The following is a 20,654-nucleotide window of genomic DNA, read 5'->3' as shown; positions in this document are numbered from 1 at the left end:
TATCTATCTATCTATCTATCTATCTAGTTGGCTCTTTGAATCTGCGGGTTCCTCATCGGTGGATTCAATCAATTGCAGATCAAAAATATTAGGAAAAAAAATGGATGGTTGCATCTGTACTGAACAGGTACAGACATTTTTTCCTTGTCATTATTTGCTAAGCAATACAACAACTATTTATATTTACATTGTGTTAGGCGTTATTAGTAATCTAGAGATAACTTAAAGTATATAGGAGAACGTGTGTATATGTAAACACTACATCATTTTATATAAGGAATTTGAGCATCCTTGGATTTTGATGCCTGCAGGAGGTGCTGGAACCCACCCCCTATATTACTAAGGGATGACTGCACACACACACACACACACACACACGTGTGTGTGTGCATTAAATAAGGTTTGACTGGAATAGATGGGAATGATAATGGACTAAATAATTATTTGAAAGGGTTAAAAGAATAATTAACATTTCAGAAAATATAATTAGTGAAATAAAGAGTACAGCTAAAAATACATATCTAAATTACTTTTAAAAGACCCATGATTAGAAAGAAAGTAAAATTAATAAATAGAAATTGATACCAAGACACAGCATAGTAAAACACTAAAGCATAGCACAGGGAAAAATTAGATGAAAAAATTGAAAGGCTAACTAAGGCAAATAAATATGTTTCAATAGCCAACTATTACTCAACAATTCTACCATGCGTTACCCCGTGTTTCCTTTAGGAGAAAAGACTGAAATAGTAGAGTAGAAGTAAGGCATACTGGGTAGAGGAGGAAGAGTGGCTCCAAAGTTCAGGGCTATCAGGCTATAAGGAGAGAGGTGTCAAACCTGAGATTAAACAGAGTCAGGGAACGGGGAGCTGGAAAGGGGGTGGATAACTTGGCATGTGCAAGACTGACCTGTCCATTAGACACAACAGGCACAGTGATTAGGGCCCAGGATAATTTTAGGGCAACACAATGATTTAATTTGTTTGAAAATAAAACAGAAACTTTAGAGTCAAAGAAAATGTTTTAACTTTTTCATAGATTAGGAAAAATGAGAATTTTAGGCTACATGAAAATCTATTATATTACTTTTCTTTTTTTCAGTAGGGGAAAGGGACCACAGAGGCAAAAGAACCCAGGGCCCATGAGAGTCATATATAGCCCTGTGTGTGCCCTGATAAGTTCAGTGATTTGTCACAGGTTGAATATGGTTGGGGAATGCTGGATGCTATACCTGCTATCTTCAGTGATCACGTAAATCATATATCAATAATCACTGATAACATTATTTTCAGACATTATATTTAAAAATGGTCCACTACAAGGCCCATGTTGCTACAATGATGCAAGAAGAAAAACTGTGACAGCCAATTTAGTCCAAGTAGGGTTTCTATACACAAAAGGCACTTTCTGTTTTGCTTTGTTTTTCCCCACAAGTACTTCTGCCAGCCATTAAAGCCAACAACTTCTACGAAAACTTTTTTCCCAAGGGTGTATATGATTGCTTATCTTTTACAATGTTCACACATTTTATTCCCTCTCCCAAATCACTACAACTAAACAATTACTTTAACCAGCAGTTATATCGAGCCTGCCAACAATATGGTTTAGTTCATCAGCAAAATCTCTTTTAGGGATTTCACCGGCTCAGCCATATCAGGGACACTTGAAAATTTGCCTACAAATATTTGTCTGCTTTCCAGTGCTGCCCTTGAAATTAAAAAAGAAAATTCTTGCCCTCAGATAAAGATGTGATTTGAATGAATAAATCTGAATTTAATGGTGAATAAATGCTGATTGGCTGGCTGACATTCTATATTCAGTGTTACTTTCTTCACAATATGAAATGTCTGAGTGAAAAATAACAATTTTAGACAATTGGCTAGCTTTTTATAAATGTAAGGAGACTTGACATTCCTTCAAAAAGTTATCCGAACCATGGATGGAGTTCTGCACCCTTCAACTGAAAGTCCTCGAACGACACAGACATGGCCTATCTGCCAATGGATTTGCGTGAATGTTTTTGAAACCAGTTTCAAGTTTATAATGTTTTAATTTCCCCCTGGCAAGGAATATTTGCTTAGATCTAGTAGCAAACCAGTAATTTCCTTTGAGTAAATTTCCCTGTTTCCGTACAGATGTGAAGGCCAAGGCATGAGAAATTTTCCCCATCTGATATATTCATAAAACTTCATTAATTGGACCACTGTAAACTTTGTTGTCTGCTTTGGGCCAGTACTATTTCTTGCTGGAATAGATGCAACTGTAACTTTTTTTCTTTTAGAGATAGGGTCTCGCTGTGTTGCCCAGGTTGGTCTTGAACTCCTGGCATCAAGCAATCCTCCCACCTCGGCCTCCCAGAGTGCTGGGGTTACAGGCATGAGCCACTGTGCCTGGTCAACTGTAACATTTGATTGCTTGGTGAGTTTAAAAATTATACTTGGATTGCACAGAAGACAAAAGCAATAATTTATGATGCCATACACTAACTATTCACGGCATTCCTGAAAGTAATCCTGAAAGCTTTATTATTCCTTTTCCGTTTACTGTTCTGATATTAAACACTTTGCACAAAGTTGAAACATTTATTAATACAATTAGGAAGAAGGAGTAGTTAGTAATAATGGTGATAGCTAAACTATTAATATGATAAACTCTTATGTGCTCCCAAAAGACTGTTTAAAAATATGCAACTTTAAAATTACACTTGAAACATTTTTTTTAAGAATGAATGCTTAGCCCTCAGCAAATGTAAAGAACAGAAATCACAACAAACTGTCTCTCAGACCATAGTGCAACCAAATTAAGACTCGGGATTAAGAAACTCACTCAAAACCGCACAGCTACATGGAAACTAAACAACCTGCTCCTGAATGACTACTGGGTACATAACAAAATGAAGGTAGAAATAAAGATGTTCTTTGAAACCAATGAGAACAAAGACACAACGTACAGAGTCTCTCGGACACATTTAAAGCAGCATGTAGAGGGAAATGCATAGCACTAAATGCCCACAAGAGAAAGCAGGAAAGATCTAAAATTGACAACCTAACATCACAATTAAAAGAACTAGAGAAACAACAGCAAACAAATTCAAAAGCAGAAGGCAAGAAATAACTAAGATTAGAGCAGAACTGAAGGAGATAGAGACACAAAAAACCCTTCAAAAAATCAATGAATCCAGGAGCTGTTTTTCTGAAAAGATCAACAAAATAGATAGACCACTAGCAACACTAATGACGAAGAAAAGAGAGAAGAATAAAATAGACACAATAAAAAGTGATAAAGGGGATATCACCACTGACCCCACAGAAATACAAACTACCATCAGAGAATACTATAAACACCTCTATGCAAATAAAACAGAAAATCTAGAAGAAATGGATACATTTCTGGATGCATAATGTGTCCAAGACTAAACCAGGAAAAAGTGGAATCTCTGAATAGACCAATAACAGGTTCTGAAATTGAGGCAATAATTAATTGCCTACCAATCAAAAACAGTCCAGGACCAGACGGATTCACAGCTGAATTCTACCAGAGGGACAAGGAGGAGCTTGTACCATTCCTTCTGAAACTATTTTAATCAATAGAAAAAGAGGGAATCCTCCCTAATTCATTTTATGAGGCCAGCATCATTCTGATACCAAAGCCTGGCAGAAACACAACAAAAAAAGAGAATTTTAGACCAACATCCCTGATGAACATCGAGGCAAAAATCCTCAATAAAATACTGGCAAACCGAATCGAGCAGCATATCAAAAAGCTTATCCACCATGACCAAGTCCTCTTCATCCCTGGGATGCAAGGCTGGTTCAACATATGCAAATCAATAAACGTAATCCAGCATATAAGCAGAGCCAATGACAAAAGCCACATGATTATCTCAATAGATGCAGAAAAGGCCTTTGACAAAATTCAACAGCCCTTCATGCTAAAAACTTTCGATAAACTAGGTATTGATGGAACATATCTCAAAATAATAAGAGCTATTTATGACAAACCCACAGCCAATATCATACTGAATGGAAGTATTCCCTTTGAAAACCAGCATAAGACAAGGATGCCCTCTCTCACCACTCCTATTCAACATAGTGTTGGGAGTTCTGGTCAGGGCAATCAGGCAAGAGAAAGAAATAAAGGGTATTCAATTAGGAAAAAAGGAAGTCAAATTGTCCCTGTTTGCAGATTACATGATTGTATATTTAGAAAACCCCATAGTCTCAGCTTTGGGCTGAGATTTTGGATCTCCTTAAGCTATTAAGCAATTTCAGCAAAGTCTCAGGATACAAAATCAATGTGCAAAAATCACAAGCATTCCTATATACCAATAACAAACAGAGAGCCAAATCATGAGTGAACTCCCATTCACAATTGCTTCAAAGAGAATAAAATACCTAGGAATCCAACTTACAAGGGATGTGAAGGACCTCTTCAAGGAGAACTACAAACTACTGCTCAATGAAATAGAAGAAGATACAAACAAATGGAAGAACATTCCATGATCATGGATAGGAAGAATCGATATTGTGAAAATGGCCATACTGCCCAAGGTAATTTATAGATTCAATGCCATACCCATCAAGCTACCAATGACTTTCTTCACAGAATTGGAAAAAATTACTTTAAAGTTCACATGGAACCAAAAAAGAGCCCGCATTGCCAAGACAATCCTAAGTCAAAAGAACAAAGCTGGAGGCATCACGTTACCTGACTTCACACTATATGACAAGACTACAGTAACCAAAACAGCGTGGTACTGGTACCAAAACAGAGACATAGACCAATGGAACAGAACAGAGCCTCAGAAATAACACCACACATCTACAACCATCTGAAATTTGACAAACCTGACAAAAACAAGAAATGGGGAGAGGATTCCCTATTTAATAAAAGATGCTGGGAAAAACTGGCTAGCCATATGTAGAAAGCTGAAACTGGATCCCTTCCTTACACCTTATACAAAAATTGATTCAAGATGGATTAAAGACTTAAATGTTAGACCTAAAACCATAAAAACCCTAGAACAAAACCTAGGCAATACCATTCAGGACATAGGCATGGACAAAGACTTCATGACTAAAACACCAAAAGCAATGGCAACGAAGGTCAAAATAGACAAATGGCATCTAATGAAACTAAAGAGCTTCTGCAGAGCAGAAGAAACTACCATCAGAGTGAACAGGCAACCTACAGAATGGGAGAAAATTTTTTCAATCTACCCATCTGACAAAGGGGTAATATCCAGAATCCACAAAGAACTTAAACAAATTTACAAGAAAAAAACAAACAACTGCATCAAAAAGTGGGCAAAGGATATGAACAGACACTTCTCAAAAGAAGACATTTATGCAGCCAACAGACACATGAAAAAATGCTCATCATCACTGGTCATCAGAGAAATGCCAATCAAAACCACAATTAGATACCATCTCGTGCCAGTTAGAATGGCAATCATTAAAAAGTCAGGAAACAACAGATGCCGGAGAGGATGTGGAGAAATAGGAATGCTTTTACACTGTTGATGTTAGTGTAAATTAGTTCAACCATTGTGGAAGACAGTCTGGCGATTCCTCAAGGATCTAGAACTAGAAATACCATTTGAACCATCCATCCCATCACTGGGTATATACCCAAAGGATTATAAATCATGCTACTATAAACACACATGCACATGTGTTTATTGCGGCACTATCCACAATAGCAAAGACTTGGAACCAATCCAAATGTCCATCAATGATAGACTGGATTAAGAAAATGTGGCACATATACACCATGGAATACTATGCAGCCATAAAAAATGATGAGCTCATGTCCTTTGCAGGGACATGGATGAAGCTAGAAACCATCATTCTCAGCAAACTATCGCAAGAACAGAAAACCAAACATCACATGTACCACTTATAGGTGGGAATTGAACAACGAGAACACTTGGACACAGGGCAGGGAACGTCACACACCGGGGCCTGTTGACGGAGGGGGACTCGGGGAGGGATAGCACTGAGAGAAATGCCTAGTGTAAATGACGACTTGATGGGTGCAGCCAACCAACATGACACACGTATACCTATGTAACAAACCTGCACGTTGTGCACATGTATGCTAGAACTTAAAGTATAATTTTTTTAAAAAAAGAATGAGTGCTTAATGTGACATACTGGCAAGGACATATATTGGAAAGGAAAGTACTTTCTTCTCTCTATATTCTGTTGCAATTATATATTTATTTACTTATCTGATTTCCCCATTACTCTAAGGAATAAGACGTATTTAATGATTTTCAACCTTGGCTGCACATCAGAATCACCTAGAAAGTACTTTAAAAATACAATACCTGATTTAGTCAGCTTAGAGGTTTTGTACTCCAGTATTAGTTAAAAGCTGCCATGTGAGTCTAATATGCAGCTTGGGTTAAAAATACCTAGTGGAGGGTACCTTAGTACTAGCACAAGCTCTGGCACATAGTAGGTGTTAAATAAATATTACCTGGAAACTTGAATACAATCATTAATGTGTCTTTTATGAAACAAATATGAAACATGTGGTTTAGATTTTTACCTTCATAGGTCTGCTTTCTTTTACTGAGGAACACACAAAAAAATTCACATCCCATGGATGAACAACACATGTATTTGTGCTGCTTTAGATTATAATACTTAGTTATCAACTTAAACAATGATTTGGAATCATTCATTGCAAACATATGAATGCATTTCGGTTAATGTTTCACAGTAGCTACTCTAGCAAGTCAGTGAGCTCTCATGATATAGGTCTACAAGTATCATTCTTAATCTTTTATCAGGGCTGGGCATGGTGATTCACGCCTGTAATCCCAGTACTTTGGGAGGCTGAGGTGGGAGGATCACTTGAGCCCAAGAGTTGGAGGTTACAGTGAGCTATGTTCACATCATGGCTCTCCTGCCTGGACAAGAGAGCAAGACTTTGTTTCTAAAAACAAAAACCAAAAAACAAAAAAACCCCATAATGGCATTTAAGATGGAGCAGAAAAATGTATCTGTTAGCTTATAATTGTGTTAAAGCAAAAGTATGTGTTATACTTATGTATACACAAATATAGAGGTGTTTTTGTACCACAATTGTGCAAATTTTAACTTCTGCTTTTTCCAGAAATTCATTTCTTTCCCCAACACATATTATCAGGCATTTTTTTGAATATAGCATTGTTCAGTGATTAATTGCAAATGGCTTATTCTAGGTACCTTATTTTTGAAGTCCATTACTAGACATTTGTATGAGGGTCATAGGAGGTAGTTTTTCTGTGAATTATCTTTTATCTTGAATAACTCACCACTGAGTCCATATCTACTTTTTTTAAAAGTTCCAACTAAGTAATCTGATGTTAGATAAGGGTTGATTGTGCTTTGGGGATGAATCTCACTTCTTGTGAAGATTACAAAGGGAATGGTTATATTCCAAATGGAATATTTGTAATGTTCCATTACACTGGATATTACAAATGGAATAGTTATAATGTTTCTATATTATTTAGGAGAGGCCTTGATAGATGAACCACAGGAAAGGTATTGTACAAATTGGTGCTATATGCTGAATATTTTCTGATAAAGTTGAATTTTCTCATTGGTTTTTTTTATCTTATTCTCATAAGCAGAAATGATATAAGAATAGAAACTATAACTCTCAACCTTTATTGTAACAAAGCATACAGCTTATTGTAGAAAAGCGTAACACGTTCAACTGGTATCTAGTTAAATGCTTGTTTTAACTTACAGAATGAATGAGAAAAAATTGTTCAAAGTTACCATGGTGGAAAAACTAATATAAGCCTCAAAAATCAATACCTAATGAAAAGACTTAACAATACAGTGGATGCTGATCTCCATATTTGATTATGGATCAAAATTTTCTGGTGATTAATAAATATCAAGTATTATGCACAAATCCAGATTTCCTGAAACAGAATCTTGGAGGTGGCTGTAGAGGAAAAAATGGTGGGAAAGAATCCTGGGAATGTGTATTTTTTTTTATCTGTGTTTTTAGTTCTGGGGTACATGTGCAGGGTGTGCAGGTTTGTTACATAGGTAAACGTGTGCCGTGGTGCTTTGTTGCACCTATCAACCCATCACCTAGGAATTAAGCCCAGCATGTATTAGCTACAGGAATGTGTATTTTTAGTAAGCCCTCCCTTTTCTACCCCACGTGATTCTTATGCAAGCCATGGGGCAAGTCTGCGGTCAAGCATTTGAGAATCTCTGGTATAGTGAAATGTACACTGAACAAAGAGTTAAAAATCTTAGGCTCTAATCATAGATCTGGGACAAATTACTTAACCCTGACAAATTTGTCTTCTTGGTGAGGCGCTTCATTTCTTGATAACTTTTCCCATACTTTGTGAGGTCCATTGTTGCCTAATATATTGTGATTAATCAGTTTTATCTTTCATGACTTCCTAAAGCAAACCTCTAACAGAGGAGTAAATACACAATAACATGATTAACTTCAAGAGAAGATTAAACTGCCTATATATTCCACAAGAAAAATTCCTAGCTTAGGACTGAACTGTGTCCTGCACCAGGAGCTCACGCATGTATATAGCATGTTTTTACCTGTGTCCATTATCTGGGTTATATCCATTAATGGTCAATAAATTAGAAAAATCTATGGCTTCCCATTGATTCTTAACATTTCAAAAGCATGTTACCACCAACAGATATCTACCCCTAAACATCAATACAAGAGATTTGCAAAAACACGTCTATCTTCCAGTCTTATCAAGCACCATTCTGATGTTCTAATAATTTCTTATAATCAGCAAATAGAAGTGTCTGTCAATAAAATCTAATAATTTCCTGATTACTGACTTTAGTCATTACATATATATGCTGTGTATATGCCTAGATCCATATTCCTACATCTAACAGTGCTTAACCATATTATCTGGCAGAGAAGAGAGGCTCATGAAATATTTGTGGAATTAATAAAAGCAGCAAGACAAGAAGGGAAGGAAGAACAAGCAATAGAAAAAGTTGGGCTTATTTTAATGAGGGTAATGAAGTCTTCCATCATTGGGCACTACACCATCTACCTCCATTAGCTTATGAATCTTCCATAGGAAATATGTTGGGGCATGTGGACTTCCCTTAAATGTAGAAAAACAAAACAAAACAAAACAAAAAAACCCAAGATATTTAGTAGAAAGACTTTCAGGATTCGTTCTGAAAGGAATAGCTCACCTTTCTTTAAACAGAGGCTTTCATTGACCAGTTTTCCCTCCTTGTTGACGTCTATTTTCATCCAGCTATGGAGGTATTTCCTGGCCTTCTTGACCACTACTCTGGAGCCTTGTTTCTGGAGAAAGAGAGACGTATTTTCCACCTCAAGGAAGCCTTCCTGATCATAGCAGGTCCATCGGGGTGCCTGGGAACACCGGTCCAAGATGGCTGAGCGGGAGGGGCCACGAGAGGAGTTGGAGATGGCCAAGCATAGTGCGGATTTAACATGAAGGAGCTTTTCATCCTCAGTCCATGTCCACTGCTGGTTCTGGATGGTCCTATTGCATGAGCCCACGACCACTTTCTCATTTTTGAAAAGACACTGTTGTTTCTGGACATGGACAATCTGAAACCCTTCTGGAAGATGAAAAGCTCATAAAGCACTAGGTAGCAAATTATGAGGCCCATTAGAAAACGGAAGAACCCACCCACAAATGAGCTGAATAAAATCACTAGTTTTACTTATATTTTGTTATTGCTATCATTTCAAGTGAATATTCTCATATTTAACATGTGATTTAAAATTCCAAAGCTGACGATGTAAAATGTCAACATGTCACACTTAACGCCCCATCTTTTTTTTTTTTTTTTTTTAAATTTTCACATGCTTTAGGGGACAAAAACACACCTCTTATTGGAAAATGAAAGGAAGCTTGGAAAGAAACAAAATCATCCAAAGTATAAAGTATATTTTAGCCCAATTAGTTAGATATTCTGAAGTTATGAAACGCTCAGCTCCCTTTTTAAACATTTGACATATTCGATATAACCTTCTTCCCCTACCTTAAAAAGGTACCGCCTTTTCCAGTCTTTAAATTCACATTGCAGTATTTGTATACAAATTTCATAGTTTGAATAACAATTTAAAAAAATTGCATACATTTATCAAAAAATAAAACAAATGTTCCCACTCCTCCAAGCATAACCTCCTAGCTAATTGCAGCCCATGAAAGTATTGATTATCACAAACTAAATTTCCTTTAGTCATGGAGAGGAACATTTCTCTATTTTATGACAATATCTACAGTTTTCTCTCAAATACTAATAGATCTTTTAAAAATCATCATTTTCCAATGTAAGAAAATTAAACATCCAATTGCTAAACATCAGTATTAAAATGCAAGATATTCTGGCTCAGAAACAATTTTCAATGAGGTTTTACTTAAATTGCCCAGCTCGTTCATGAAAATGTTCAGCCTTGCCAAATGACAACTTCCAAATAAAACACACTACATTTCGTCACCCACTTTAATCATATTTCTTCTATTTTCTTTCTTTAACACAAAAGAAAATAAAACTATAACCGGGTTGGAAAAAGGCTTGGGGAAAGCCACAGACTGTTACATAACACAGACTTTTCCTCGGGGTTCTTTATGCTCTGCTCTAAATGTATCATTTCAGGGGCTGCCTCAAGCATTGGAGGATGAGAGGAGAGCATTTATTTTCTTTTGGAGAGAAATCTCAACAACAGTGTGGGCATAACTGGCTCCTTTTATTCCCGCTTTTCATCGTCTTTGGCTAAACTGCCATGGAGACCTGGCCCCTTCCACCTCATTTTAGACACTTTTCAAAGACCAGAGACTCCTTGGCTAGATCTGGAAGAAATGCCTCAGGAAACTGAGGCAGACTCACTCACCTGAGTTCCTGAAGATCAAGCAGGTAAGAATCACCATGTAAAATTCAGCCTCCATTTTCCACTTAGCAACTGTTCATACTTTGCTTGGGAAAAAAAAAAATTCTCCCAGATAAGAGAAGCAAAGACTAGGAAGGAAATGTGCCTTCATGGTGGGGGGAAAAGTCAGTGACGAGCACTTCCTCCTATTGAATTGTTTGGGGAAGTTTTACACCAGTGTCCTTTTGTCTGTTTCCTTAGAAAGAAGGGATTATGATTACCTCTCTTTTTTTTTTTTATGTAGAAAATATTCCAGCCTTCAAGAGCAGAGTAAATCTCATTAAGACCTTACCTACCTTTCCTTTGGCGTGTGACTACTTCTTAACCTCAAGAAGAAAGAAAGGAATTGTAATCTTAGATAATTGAATGTTCCTGAAACATTACATCTCTTCAGGTGATGTGATTCTGCTGAATAAACACAAGCCATGTAATTCATGAGGGTCTATGACAAGTGACATAAAGACATAAACACGTACTGTTTGTATAATGATATGCTGCGAGTCTATTGAGGAAAACCACATAATGATGGCACTTCTAGATCACTATCTCCCAAGTGATGACAATATTACATTTTGAGATCGTCATCTTCACTGGGGAGATGCAGACACTAAAATTAAACCCATCACATTATCTACTTTGGTCTTCCCCAAACAGATGATGGCCTCTTTCCAACTAGAAAAAAAAAAAAAGAATATGCTTTACTCAGTGTTTAGTATTAAGAGTTTATTGGCAGTATGAAACAAAGTCAACATTGCTGCATTAAAAATTCATACTTGAGCAGAACAGCTAGTGTTTGCTGAGGGTAGTTATTTGAATTTTTTTTGTCTCTTGAAGGTTGAAACCTTTCAGAAATGTAAGGACATACATGGAAATGTCCTTATAAGGAACCTCCGAAAATGGGACAGGTTATATCATTCCTGAAGGCATATACATTTCGTTGAGAGAGAGATTCCAGGTAGATTCCAGATAGCATATTCAAAAATCCCTTCTTAGCAAAAGAGTGACACATAGTTAAAATTTTTGATACTTCATAGTTGCTACAAATTTGTTTTTCCCTTTTAAAGTAAAATGACTCACGATGTAGAAATACGGTGGATAGAGTTCTGGAGCAGAAGCCACCTCTATGACCAATAATAGAGAGTAAATACATATATACCCGATGACAATCATTGTGCTCTGTAATGGTTTGATAGGAGGTACTATAAATACACATTTAATAGGTAATATTATCAAGACACATTTCCATATAAAATAGTTACTGCTTTTGATTTTTGTTTTTCAAAAACAAAGACTTATTTGTTAAAAATCCATTATCAACCACTTGCAACTTTAGCAGCAAGATTCTGGTAACTGAGAAAGGTAATAGCACTTCAAAACAGGAACAGTTTAACAGCTGACAGTCCATTCACAAGACAGATTTTGCAAACATTAAAGCATCTAACACATAATACGAATGTCTTCAGCAGCTCATCCAGTCATCACCTGATGACATTTATTACTGAATACTACATACATACATTCTGTGTGGCAGATAGAGTTCGTACAGACAAAACAAAATCTGCCTTAGGCTGTGTGAGAAACCTATCTTACCTCCATCATCAAAAAACCTTCGAAATAATTTGGGGGATGCTTACAAATGCATTCATATACACAAGGAGCTGGCAATCTTAAATATGTTGCCCAGTCTTCCACAATCCATGCCATACGTTGTCTTCAAAGCCTCTCCTTCCCTCCATTGCAGGAAGCTCCTTCTAGAAGCCTTGGGTGGGTAATTTGACTAACCACCCACATCAAGAGATTGATGGTCTGACAAGTCTTCAATGACTCACTGAACAGTCTCTGCTGAAAGTCTGCTCTCATACAGGCACAGAGCATGGTGCACAAATTCATACTGCTCACTGGTTTGCACCATTCCACCTCTGCAAGGAAGAAATCACAAAATAACTTCATTTTGCTAAAATCTTGCAATTTCAAGTAACACGGAGATTACATCCAAGCTAGGGTGTTATGTCAAAGACACATAGAACAGTCGACCTAGTGGTTCTTTTGTTATTCCTCTAACCTGTGTCCAAATGTCTCAACTATCAAAGTGAACATGCTAATGTATATAAAGGGCTTAACACAGTCCCTGGCACCCAGTAGGCATGTGATTAATTTTACTTATGTAACATTACTGGGGAGGTGGTAAGTCTAATGATCAAGTGCTTGGATTTGGCATCAGCCAAGGTGAGTTCAAATCCCTCCTCTGTCAATTCTTAGCCGTATGTTCTTGGACAAATTCCTCAAAACCCCTTGCACTTTAGTTTCCTACTCTGTTAAAGCAGGATAGTAAGAGTAAGTACTTTGTAAGGTTGCTGTGAAGGTTAAAGAGATTCAGTGTAACTGGTGTATTGATATTACTTCTGAGCTGCCTCATGATTCATCTCGTGTTAAAATGGTTTATACATTTGGCTTAAAATTGATTGACGGAGACAAACCAAACCAAACTCATCTGCAAAATGTTGCTCTTTCTACAAGTAAAAATAAGTCTACCTTGGAATGGTTTATTTGAATATGTTTTATGGAAGCAACCTTAGCCTTTGGGTGTACTGGGTGTCTAAACACAATAGTGGGCGAGTCCTTAAATGAGTTGGAAAAAGGGCATTGGCTCTGTTCTGGCATTTTCCTCTCGGTTATCACCATTATCACTAGCTGCTCAGCACCCTTCTTGTCAATGGATTCATAGAAGGCACTTGGCTTCACGAGAAATAATGGCGCTTCTCCTTATGTTTTTATATACATAATACCTATATCACATTTTCCCCCTTCATAATTATGATCCTTTTTTTGTTTCAGTTTTTGAGACGAGGTCTCCTTAATCGCTTAGGCTGTTGTGCAGTGGCATGATCACAGCTCAGTGCAGCCTCGACTTCCTGGGATCAAGCAAGTCTCCCACCTCAGCCTCTGGAGTAGATGGGACTACAGGCACCACCACACCTGGACAATTTTTTGATTGTTTTTTCTTGTAGAGACAAGGTCTCACTATGTTGCCTAGGCTGGTCTCCTGGACTCAAGTGATCCTCTTGTCTCGGGCTCCCAAAGTGATAGAATCACAGGCGTGAACCACGGTGTCTAGCCCTATAATTATGATTTTTTAGCTTGACAAAGTTACAAGACATTAATATGTTACTTACTATTCCTGCTCACTGTATAAAAGCATCACTGTCGGTAACTATTTGAAGTCTTGTAAAGTCTCTGTAACTCTGCAATCATGCAACAAATCTTATCTTTTGGTTTAACTCCATGTTTTAACCAGATTTTTCCAAGTGGCTGTTAGTATCATTCAAAATAACTTTGATTATTTAGGCACTTCAACTTAAAAACAAGATATCTTGTCTCACTGTAACAAGACTTCTAGTTAATGGTAATAATAAAAACTGGGCTTGTATCTATGTTTATTTGTCAACCTATGTCAATTTTAAAGTCAGTAAAACTTCCCTGTTTTAAACAGTGATTCCCCAGGAAAATTAACATGATGTCAAAATGATGTTACTTGGCAAAAAATAAAGAGGTAAATTCACAGTTTTTGGTGACAGCAACTTATTGACAGAAGTATTTGATTGGTCTTTCTCCCCTAGAACTGTACATTTTGTTGCACTGAAGGCAACCGTCTGGGCAAAGTATTCCTTGGTCAGAAGTGAACAACAGCAATGGCCAGCTGAGAATGTGGTAATGGTTTCTCTTCTTAACTGTGTGATGACATCTGGGCTCACCTAAAATCATAGCAGGTGTTCTGAAGATGCTGGCTTGAACTGTGAAGCTTGGGAGACACCACCACAGTAAATATTAGGGTAGCTCCAGGGAGCTGAGAGGTGCCTCCCTTCCTCTGGCATTTGCACAGCTCAGGGCACCATTACTCCCCCTTGAGCTCCAGACAGTATGTGGAAGCTTCTATGTGCTCCACCTCTTAGGCTCTGGTCTGTCAACTTCCTCTCACCATTTACCTCACTTTGAGGCAAGATTTTCCCCTTCTTGTATGTTCTGGTCAGCACTGGTATTTACATATCCAACTGGTGAATGAATGGAGACACAGTTTAGATTTTAATAACTGTTTTGCCCTAAGTGGGTCAGTGGTGTAATTTAATGGTTGGAGTATATTTACTATGACATTCTGTTCACTAAATCAAGGTTGTTTTAGCCAGTGAAGGTGGCGAAGATGGAGAAACATACTCATTAATTGTGGGCTGGCAATATTCTTACAGGTCTGAAGGCTTCAGGAAGGTATTATGAAAAATTCTCTTACCTCCCACTTAATTTGGAAAATAAAAATGAAAAAAAAATTGGCATTAGAGGAATCCTTAGAGATCATCTACTCTAGTCACTGAAAATATAGCTTTTTTAGAAATTTTGCAATTTTAGAGGCAGGCTTTCCCAAGGTTGGCAGGAAAACTTTTAAGACATCAACATGAAGCTGCCCCTTTCTAACTTTCACCTCATTGGTCCAACTGAAATAACCCAAAAGAAGTCTTAAGGCTCCACTGTGGTCACACAACAGCTCTCCAAAGGCTGGAAAACAGCCATCAAAGTCTTATAATCTTTTCTTCTTTAGACTAAACATCCTGTGGTCACTCAGTATTTCTGAACAGCCTGGTTTATCTGTCACTCACCACTCTAGTCTCCCTCTTCTACAGGCTATTTTATCAAATATGACCTTCTTAGAGTGTTGTGTCTCCTCCTGATGAGATCTATGAAGTAGGCTTATTTTCTCCTCCAGCTGTACATTAGAGACCAATAGATTTGTGTTTGCGGGTGCATCAGGTGGTGAGGTCCCCCAGTGCCTACACGGTGTCTGGTGCTCCATAGTATTTTAAGGTATTAACTGATGGTGTAGATTAAATAAAAAGCCAACTGACTTTTTTTGAATGTGGACATTTCAGCTTTCTTCCATCCTGTAATTATGCTACTGAAGTTTTGAGACTAAATGCAAGGCTTTCTATTTATTCTTGTTAATTTCAATTTGTTAGTTTCAGCACAACGCTCTTGTTTACTGCATCACTATCTATAAGTCAATGTTAGTCTTCCATTTCTCATTCCCAGCATTGTGTCTCCCAGATATTTAACAAGGATCCCTCACATCTTTTTATCTAAGGCATTAAAAAAATAGAAAAAGAGACAAAGTAGGGTCTTTAATATGAGTACGCTGATATCATGTTATATACTATCTAATCCCATTCTAAAATTATTTCAAACTAGGTTGTAGGTCCTTTAAAGACCTACAAGCATAATGGCATAGTCTTCTTCTACTTGTAACAATAAAAAGCACTTACCAGTCCTAGGTAAATACTTGTCAAATGAATTACCCAGGTCATGCTCTTTTCCTGTCATGTGAAAACAGATAAACTCTAGGCTAAAAGAAAGCAAAAGGTATTCCAGGATGCATTCACTGGAGGCTGGTTCAAATTCAGGAACTCATCATAATCATCTTTGAAAATATTAAATAAATGTCCTACTGCATATATTGATATGTAGAATACTCTGTTGGCTGGGTGCAGTGGCTCATGCCTGTAACCCCAGCACTTTGGGAGTGCTGGGTGGAACACTAGAGCCCAAAGTAGGAGGATCACTTGAGCTCAGAAGCTCGAGATCAGCCTGGGCAACATAGTTAGACCCTGTCTACAAATTAAAAGAAAAATTAGCTGGACATGGTGGTGTATGCCTGTGGTCCCAACTACACAGGAGGCTGAGGCGGGAGGATAGCATTTGCTCTATAACAAGTAATCCATTCTTACAAAGGTCAACAGAGTCTTCTTTCTTCTTATTTTTGATTCAGAGTCTTGCTTTGTTGCCCAGGCTGGAGTGTAGTCATGCAGTCACAGCTCACTGAAGCCTTGGCCTCCAAGGCTCAGGTGATTCTCCCATCTCAGCCTCCCAAGTAGCTAGGATAATAGATGCATGCCACCAAGCTGAGTTAATTTTTTCCTTTTTTTTTTTTTTTCAGAGATAGAGTTTTGCCATGTTGCCCAAGCTGGTCTTGAATTCCTAGGCTCAGGAAATCCTTCCACCTCAGCCTCCCAAAGTGCTGGGATTATAGGCATGAGCCACCATGCCTGGCAAATGCAGTTTTTCAGATAGGCTGGTCATAGTAAAAAAAGAAACAACTAAGAAGCTAGTACAGTGTCTGTATACGAAATACATTTATGGAATAAATGAATAAAGCTAGGTTAATTATGGAACTCTCAAGACAGCTCTATAGTAATTCATCCTCAGGAGAGTTCTGACTTGGACTCCAGGAAGCCCTTAGGTCACACAGGTTTCATGGATTTGCTGGTCTGGATCTATATTACAGATACAAAGTTCCCAATACAAAGTGCTTCTGGGAGGTGAGAAACAGGGGTGCTCTTTTTCTTACTTTTTCTTTTTCTTTTAAGGGGAGGGTCTCACTGTGTCATCCTGGCTGGATCATGGCTCACTGCAGCCTCAACCTCCCAGGTCAAGTGATCTCCTTAGCCTCCCAAGTACCTGGGACTACAGGTGCTCACCAATATGCATGCACCTTAAATTGCAAGCAGAAGTGAAACTTAACTCGGGTTCATATCTGATAAATGCTTATGTGAGAACTAAACCATAACCCCAGCCAATCATAAGCACCCAACTCACATATTATTATGTCACTAAAGACTTTCCAACACGGTACCTGAAAAAAGGCATTTATGTAATTGCAAACCAACCAAATACATTCTTATTTTGTTTCTGCACTTTCCCAATAAATACTTGCCTCTGGCATTTTGTCATAGGAACACTAAAGCTCTTTTGGTCTGGTGTTTCCCAATGTATGACTGGCTTCTTACTAAATAAACTCTTTAAAATTTTATTGTGCCTCAGATATTTCTTTTCCCGTACACATTTGTCTTCCCAGGAGGTACAATACATTAAGTGACAATCCCTACTGCTGAGCGGGAGTTAGTTTACCAAAAAAGAGTAAAGTCAAATAAAAATGTCAAGGGAACCCCAGCTAGCTGAGAGAGTGGTGCCAAGTTCATTACCGGGGGGACCAGAGTGTGTTAAGAGGGAAAAAGACAGTATACACTGTTGTCAAGACAAGTTCTGTCTCCACCACTTACTAGATATTTTACCCCACTACATAACCTCTGCAGTGCTCAGTTTTCTCATCTGCAAATGATGCGACAATAAAAACAATAGTTCCTACTTTACATTTAACATGTTTAGCACACAGCCAAGCACATATCAATACCATAAATGTCAACCATTATTATTGTTATTGTTACTCTTTGGTACCATCTAGTCAAAAAGGACTGGTTAGGAGGCTCTGGAGGGAGGCCCTCAAAGACCTTGGAGAACCAAGAGCAAATCTGGCAGAGGACATTAGTTTGCCCATTAAGATCCAAATATCTTTCTAAATATTGACCAGCCTAGAAGACAGGCATAGTGGAGGCAGATGATGTGGTGGAAAATAGTAGGCTTGGAGTCTGACAGATTCAGGTTTGAATCCTTGTTTTTTAACTTACTTAGCTAAATGATTTTAGACAAGTCCTTTAGTCCTTCCCAACCTGGCTTTTCTCACTTGTAAAATGACATAAATGACAAACGTCATCGGGTTGTGAGGATTAAATGAATCAGAGCATATCAATATCTGGCTGCAGGCTATTCACAGAATCCCCAGAAGCCCAGGGTTCTACAAAGGTGCCTGAGGACCCTGGGCAGGGCAGAGGAGGAGGAACGGGTCATTAGGGCCAGATGCCAATCCCAGCTTTGACCAGGGAAGTTGTGTTTTTATTGGTTTTCTGTGTTGGTGTTCTGTGGAAGATTCTGCCTGCAAAATGTTTTCCACTGTTCACACAGAAGTTTGAAAACCACTGGCCTGGCTAATAAGGTATTTAGGTATTTACCTAATAAGACTTCATGTTTTGCAAGGTTTAAATGAAAGAATTCACAAAATGCTTGGCACAGTAACTGCCCTTCAGTGAGTACTAAATAAATGCTGTGTATTATTTTTCTTCTTAGTTAATACGACACCTAAGGTAACCATGTTTGGAAGAGTCGTGGTTCATTGGTGTTGTCCTGGTGTCATTATCAATTGGGTCACCTTTCACTCTCGGAAGTACCTTGGTTTGGATGATAAGTTATTTGTTCATCCTAATGATGCTCCATGCCATGCTGTGGAAGAAAGCCATTCCCTTTATTGCAAAAGTGGTGTTAACCACGTGGCTTGGATTTCTTTGTGCCCTCAGACTATGAACACTGTGTTTGGCCAGGCCAGAGAGGATTCAGATATACTACCCTCCTATAAACGTCAGATAATCTCCTATCACATTAGCCCTGCCAAACACAAAGATCAGTGTCGTCTCAGTCTCCATGCAGAGCAGCACGTAGCTGTGTCAGCTGGGGGTAAACTCAGGTTAGAAAGGGAAAAAAAATGTAGTCTTTTTTTCCCTTTGCTACTGGGAGAGTGTTTTGAAAAAAACCCCTCCAGATGCCCAGGAGAGAGATTTGGCTTTTAACATGTTAAAATTTTGACCTTTTGTGACTATTCACTCACACATACAGAAAGCAACAGCCTTTCCTGTCGTACCGCCCAGCCCGTATCCGGTCTAATCAGTAGACAGAAGAAATTCTGCAGTGATGACTCACTTCTGGGCTAACAATGAAACTTATGCTCCTTTGCTTTTTATTATTTTCAAATCTGGAATTCTTTTGGTAAAGTTTGGTACAGTAAATTTAGAACAAAAGGTGTGGATGTTAATGTGCCTCCTGGGTAAAGCTCCGATAGCTTGAGCATGAGTCAAGTGAGGCTACTGTCTGCTGTGCTTAGCCGGGGTCAGCTGCAAGGTGTGTCTGGCCCCTTGGACAGAGGATTTCCCATGTCTTTATACAGATGTCATATCAAGGAGGGAGAACTTCAACGTAAATTTGGCCAATTCTGACCAGGAATTTTGAACATAGACACCTTCTCCAAAATAGATGTGTTCTAAAGTATCTGTAGGTCATAAAAATCAGCACACATCAAATAATTCAATTGATGAGTCTAACATATTTTGAGTTCCATTTTTTCCCCCTGAAATTTAGCTGTTTTCTTCTGAACACTCAACTTAACACTTAATTAACTCCAAGCTGGGAAGAAGGAAAATGTCCTGACAACCACTTGGAAGATTCAGTTGGCATAATATGTTTTACAAAGTAGACCTCTTGTTATGATCTCAGGAACTATAATGTCAAGTAAATCCACACCAATTTCTAGGGCTTTATCTCCAAATGTCCTTAAAATAAGTAAACCAAAATGTTGAATTCCTGATCTTCAAATAAGATCTTTGAAGTTCATTAATTAGAGGAATCTTTGTGAGTATTTGGGAATGCAGAGAACTATGGATAAATGTAAGGTTACAGTTGATAAACCTTAGACCAACAAGCAGAAACTTTAGTTTTGAAATTATTATAACCAGGTTTCGGAAACAAAAAATATGCTGGGGACATATATTATCCTTGGAAATTGATGGCATATATATTCTTCTGAGATTGCTGTAGTTAAAAAAGAAAAGAAAATCATCGAACTGAAGTGACTAATCAAAACATTTAAACAATGATATGACGCACATTGGAAGCATCTTTTTATCCTGTGTGGGAAGCCACAAGTGAGGCCTTTGGATGTCATTCCAATTTAAGCCCTCTAAGGTAAGGATGTACAGGCAACTACAAATTCCATCCTTGACTCTTAAAAAGAAGGATTAGACAGAAAATTT

At 37.9% G+C, this 20,654-nt stretch overlaps 2 protein-coding genes and 1 long non-coding RNA gene across 7 annotated transcripts in view; 1 reads left to right on the top strand and 2 right to left on the bottom strand.

The window, feature by feature from the left end:
• Positions 1-11,169, bottom strand: part of LOC105473481 (protein tyrosine phosphatase receptor type B) — a 121,668-nt gene extending 110,499 nt beyond the window's left edge. Inside the window, exons 1-2 of one of the 2 annotated variants that reach the window (XM_071071443.1) lie at positions 10,885-11,169; positions 9,210-9,605 (exon numbers count right to left, since the gene is read on the bottom strand). In XM_071071443.1, coding sequence (XP_070927544.1) covers positions 9,210-9,605; positions 10,885-10,939 — 451 coding nt within the window. In that variant the 5' untranslated portion in view covers positions 10,940-11,169. The remainder of the gene's footprint in view (positions 1-9,209; positions 9,606-10,884) is intronic. The other variant, XM_071071444.1, reaches the window with a different exon arrangement.
• On the top strand, positions 10,680-13,834 carry LOC112425155 (uncharacterized). Its single transcript, XR_003016202.2, has 3 exons — positions 10,680-10,907; positions 11,165-11,314; positions 13,756-13,834. It is a non-coding gene; the product is annotated as an uncharacterized lncRNA (long non-coding RNA).
• LOC105473380 (protein tyrosine phosphatase receptor type R) overlaps positions 11,623-20,654 on the bottom strand; it is a 273,852-nt gene continuing 264,820 nt past the window's right edge. For all 4 annotated transcript variants that reach the window (XM_011727166.2, XM_071071447.1, XM_011727169.3 and 1 more), the window contains one exon: positions 11,623-12,839. In XM_011727166.2, coding sequence (XP_011725468.2) covers positions 12,746-12,839 — 94 coding nt within the window. In that variant the 3' untranslated portion in view covers positions 11,623-12,745. The remainder of the gene's footprint in view (positions 12,840-20,654) is intronic.

This window comes from Macaca nemestrina, chromosome 10 (genome assembly GCF_043159975.1).
Source record: "Macaca nemestrina isolate mMacNem1 chromosome 10, mMacNem.hap1, whole genome shotgun sequence".
Taxonomy (NCBI): Eukaryota; Metazoa; Chordata; class Mammalia; order Primates; family Cercopithecidae; genus Macaca; species Macaca nemestrina.
This window is presented reverse-complemented; position numbering and strand designations above follow the sequence as displayed.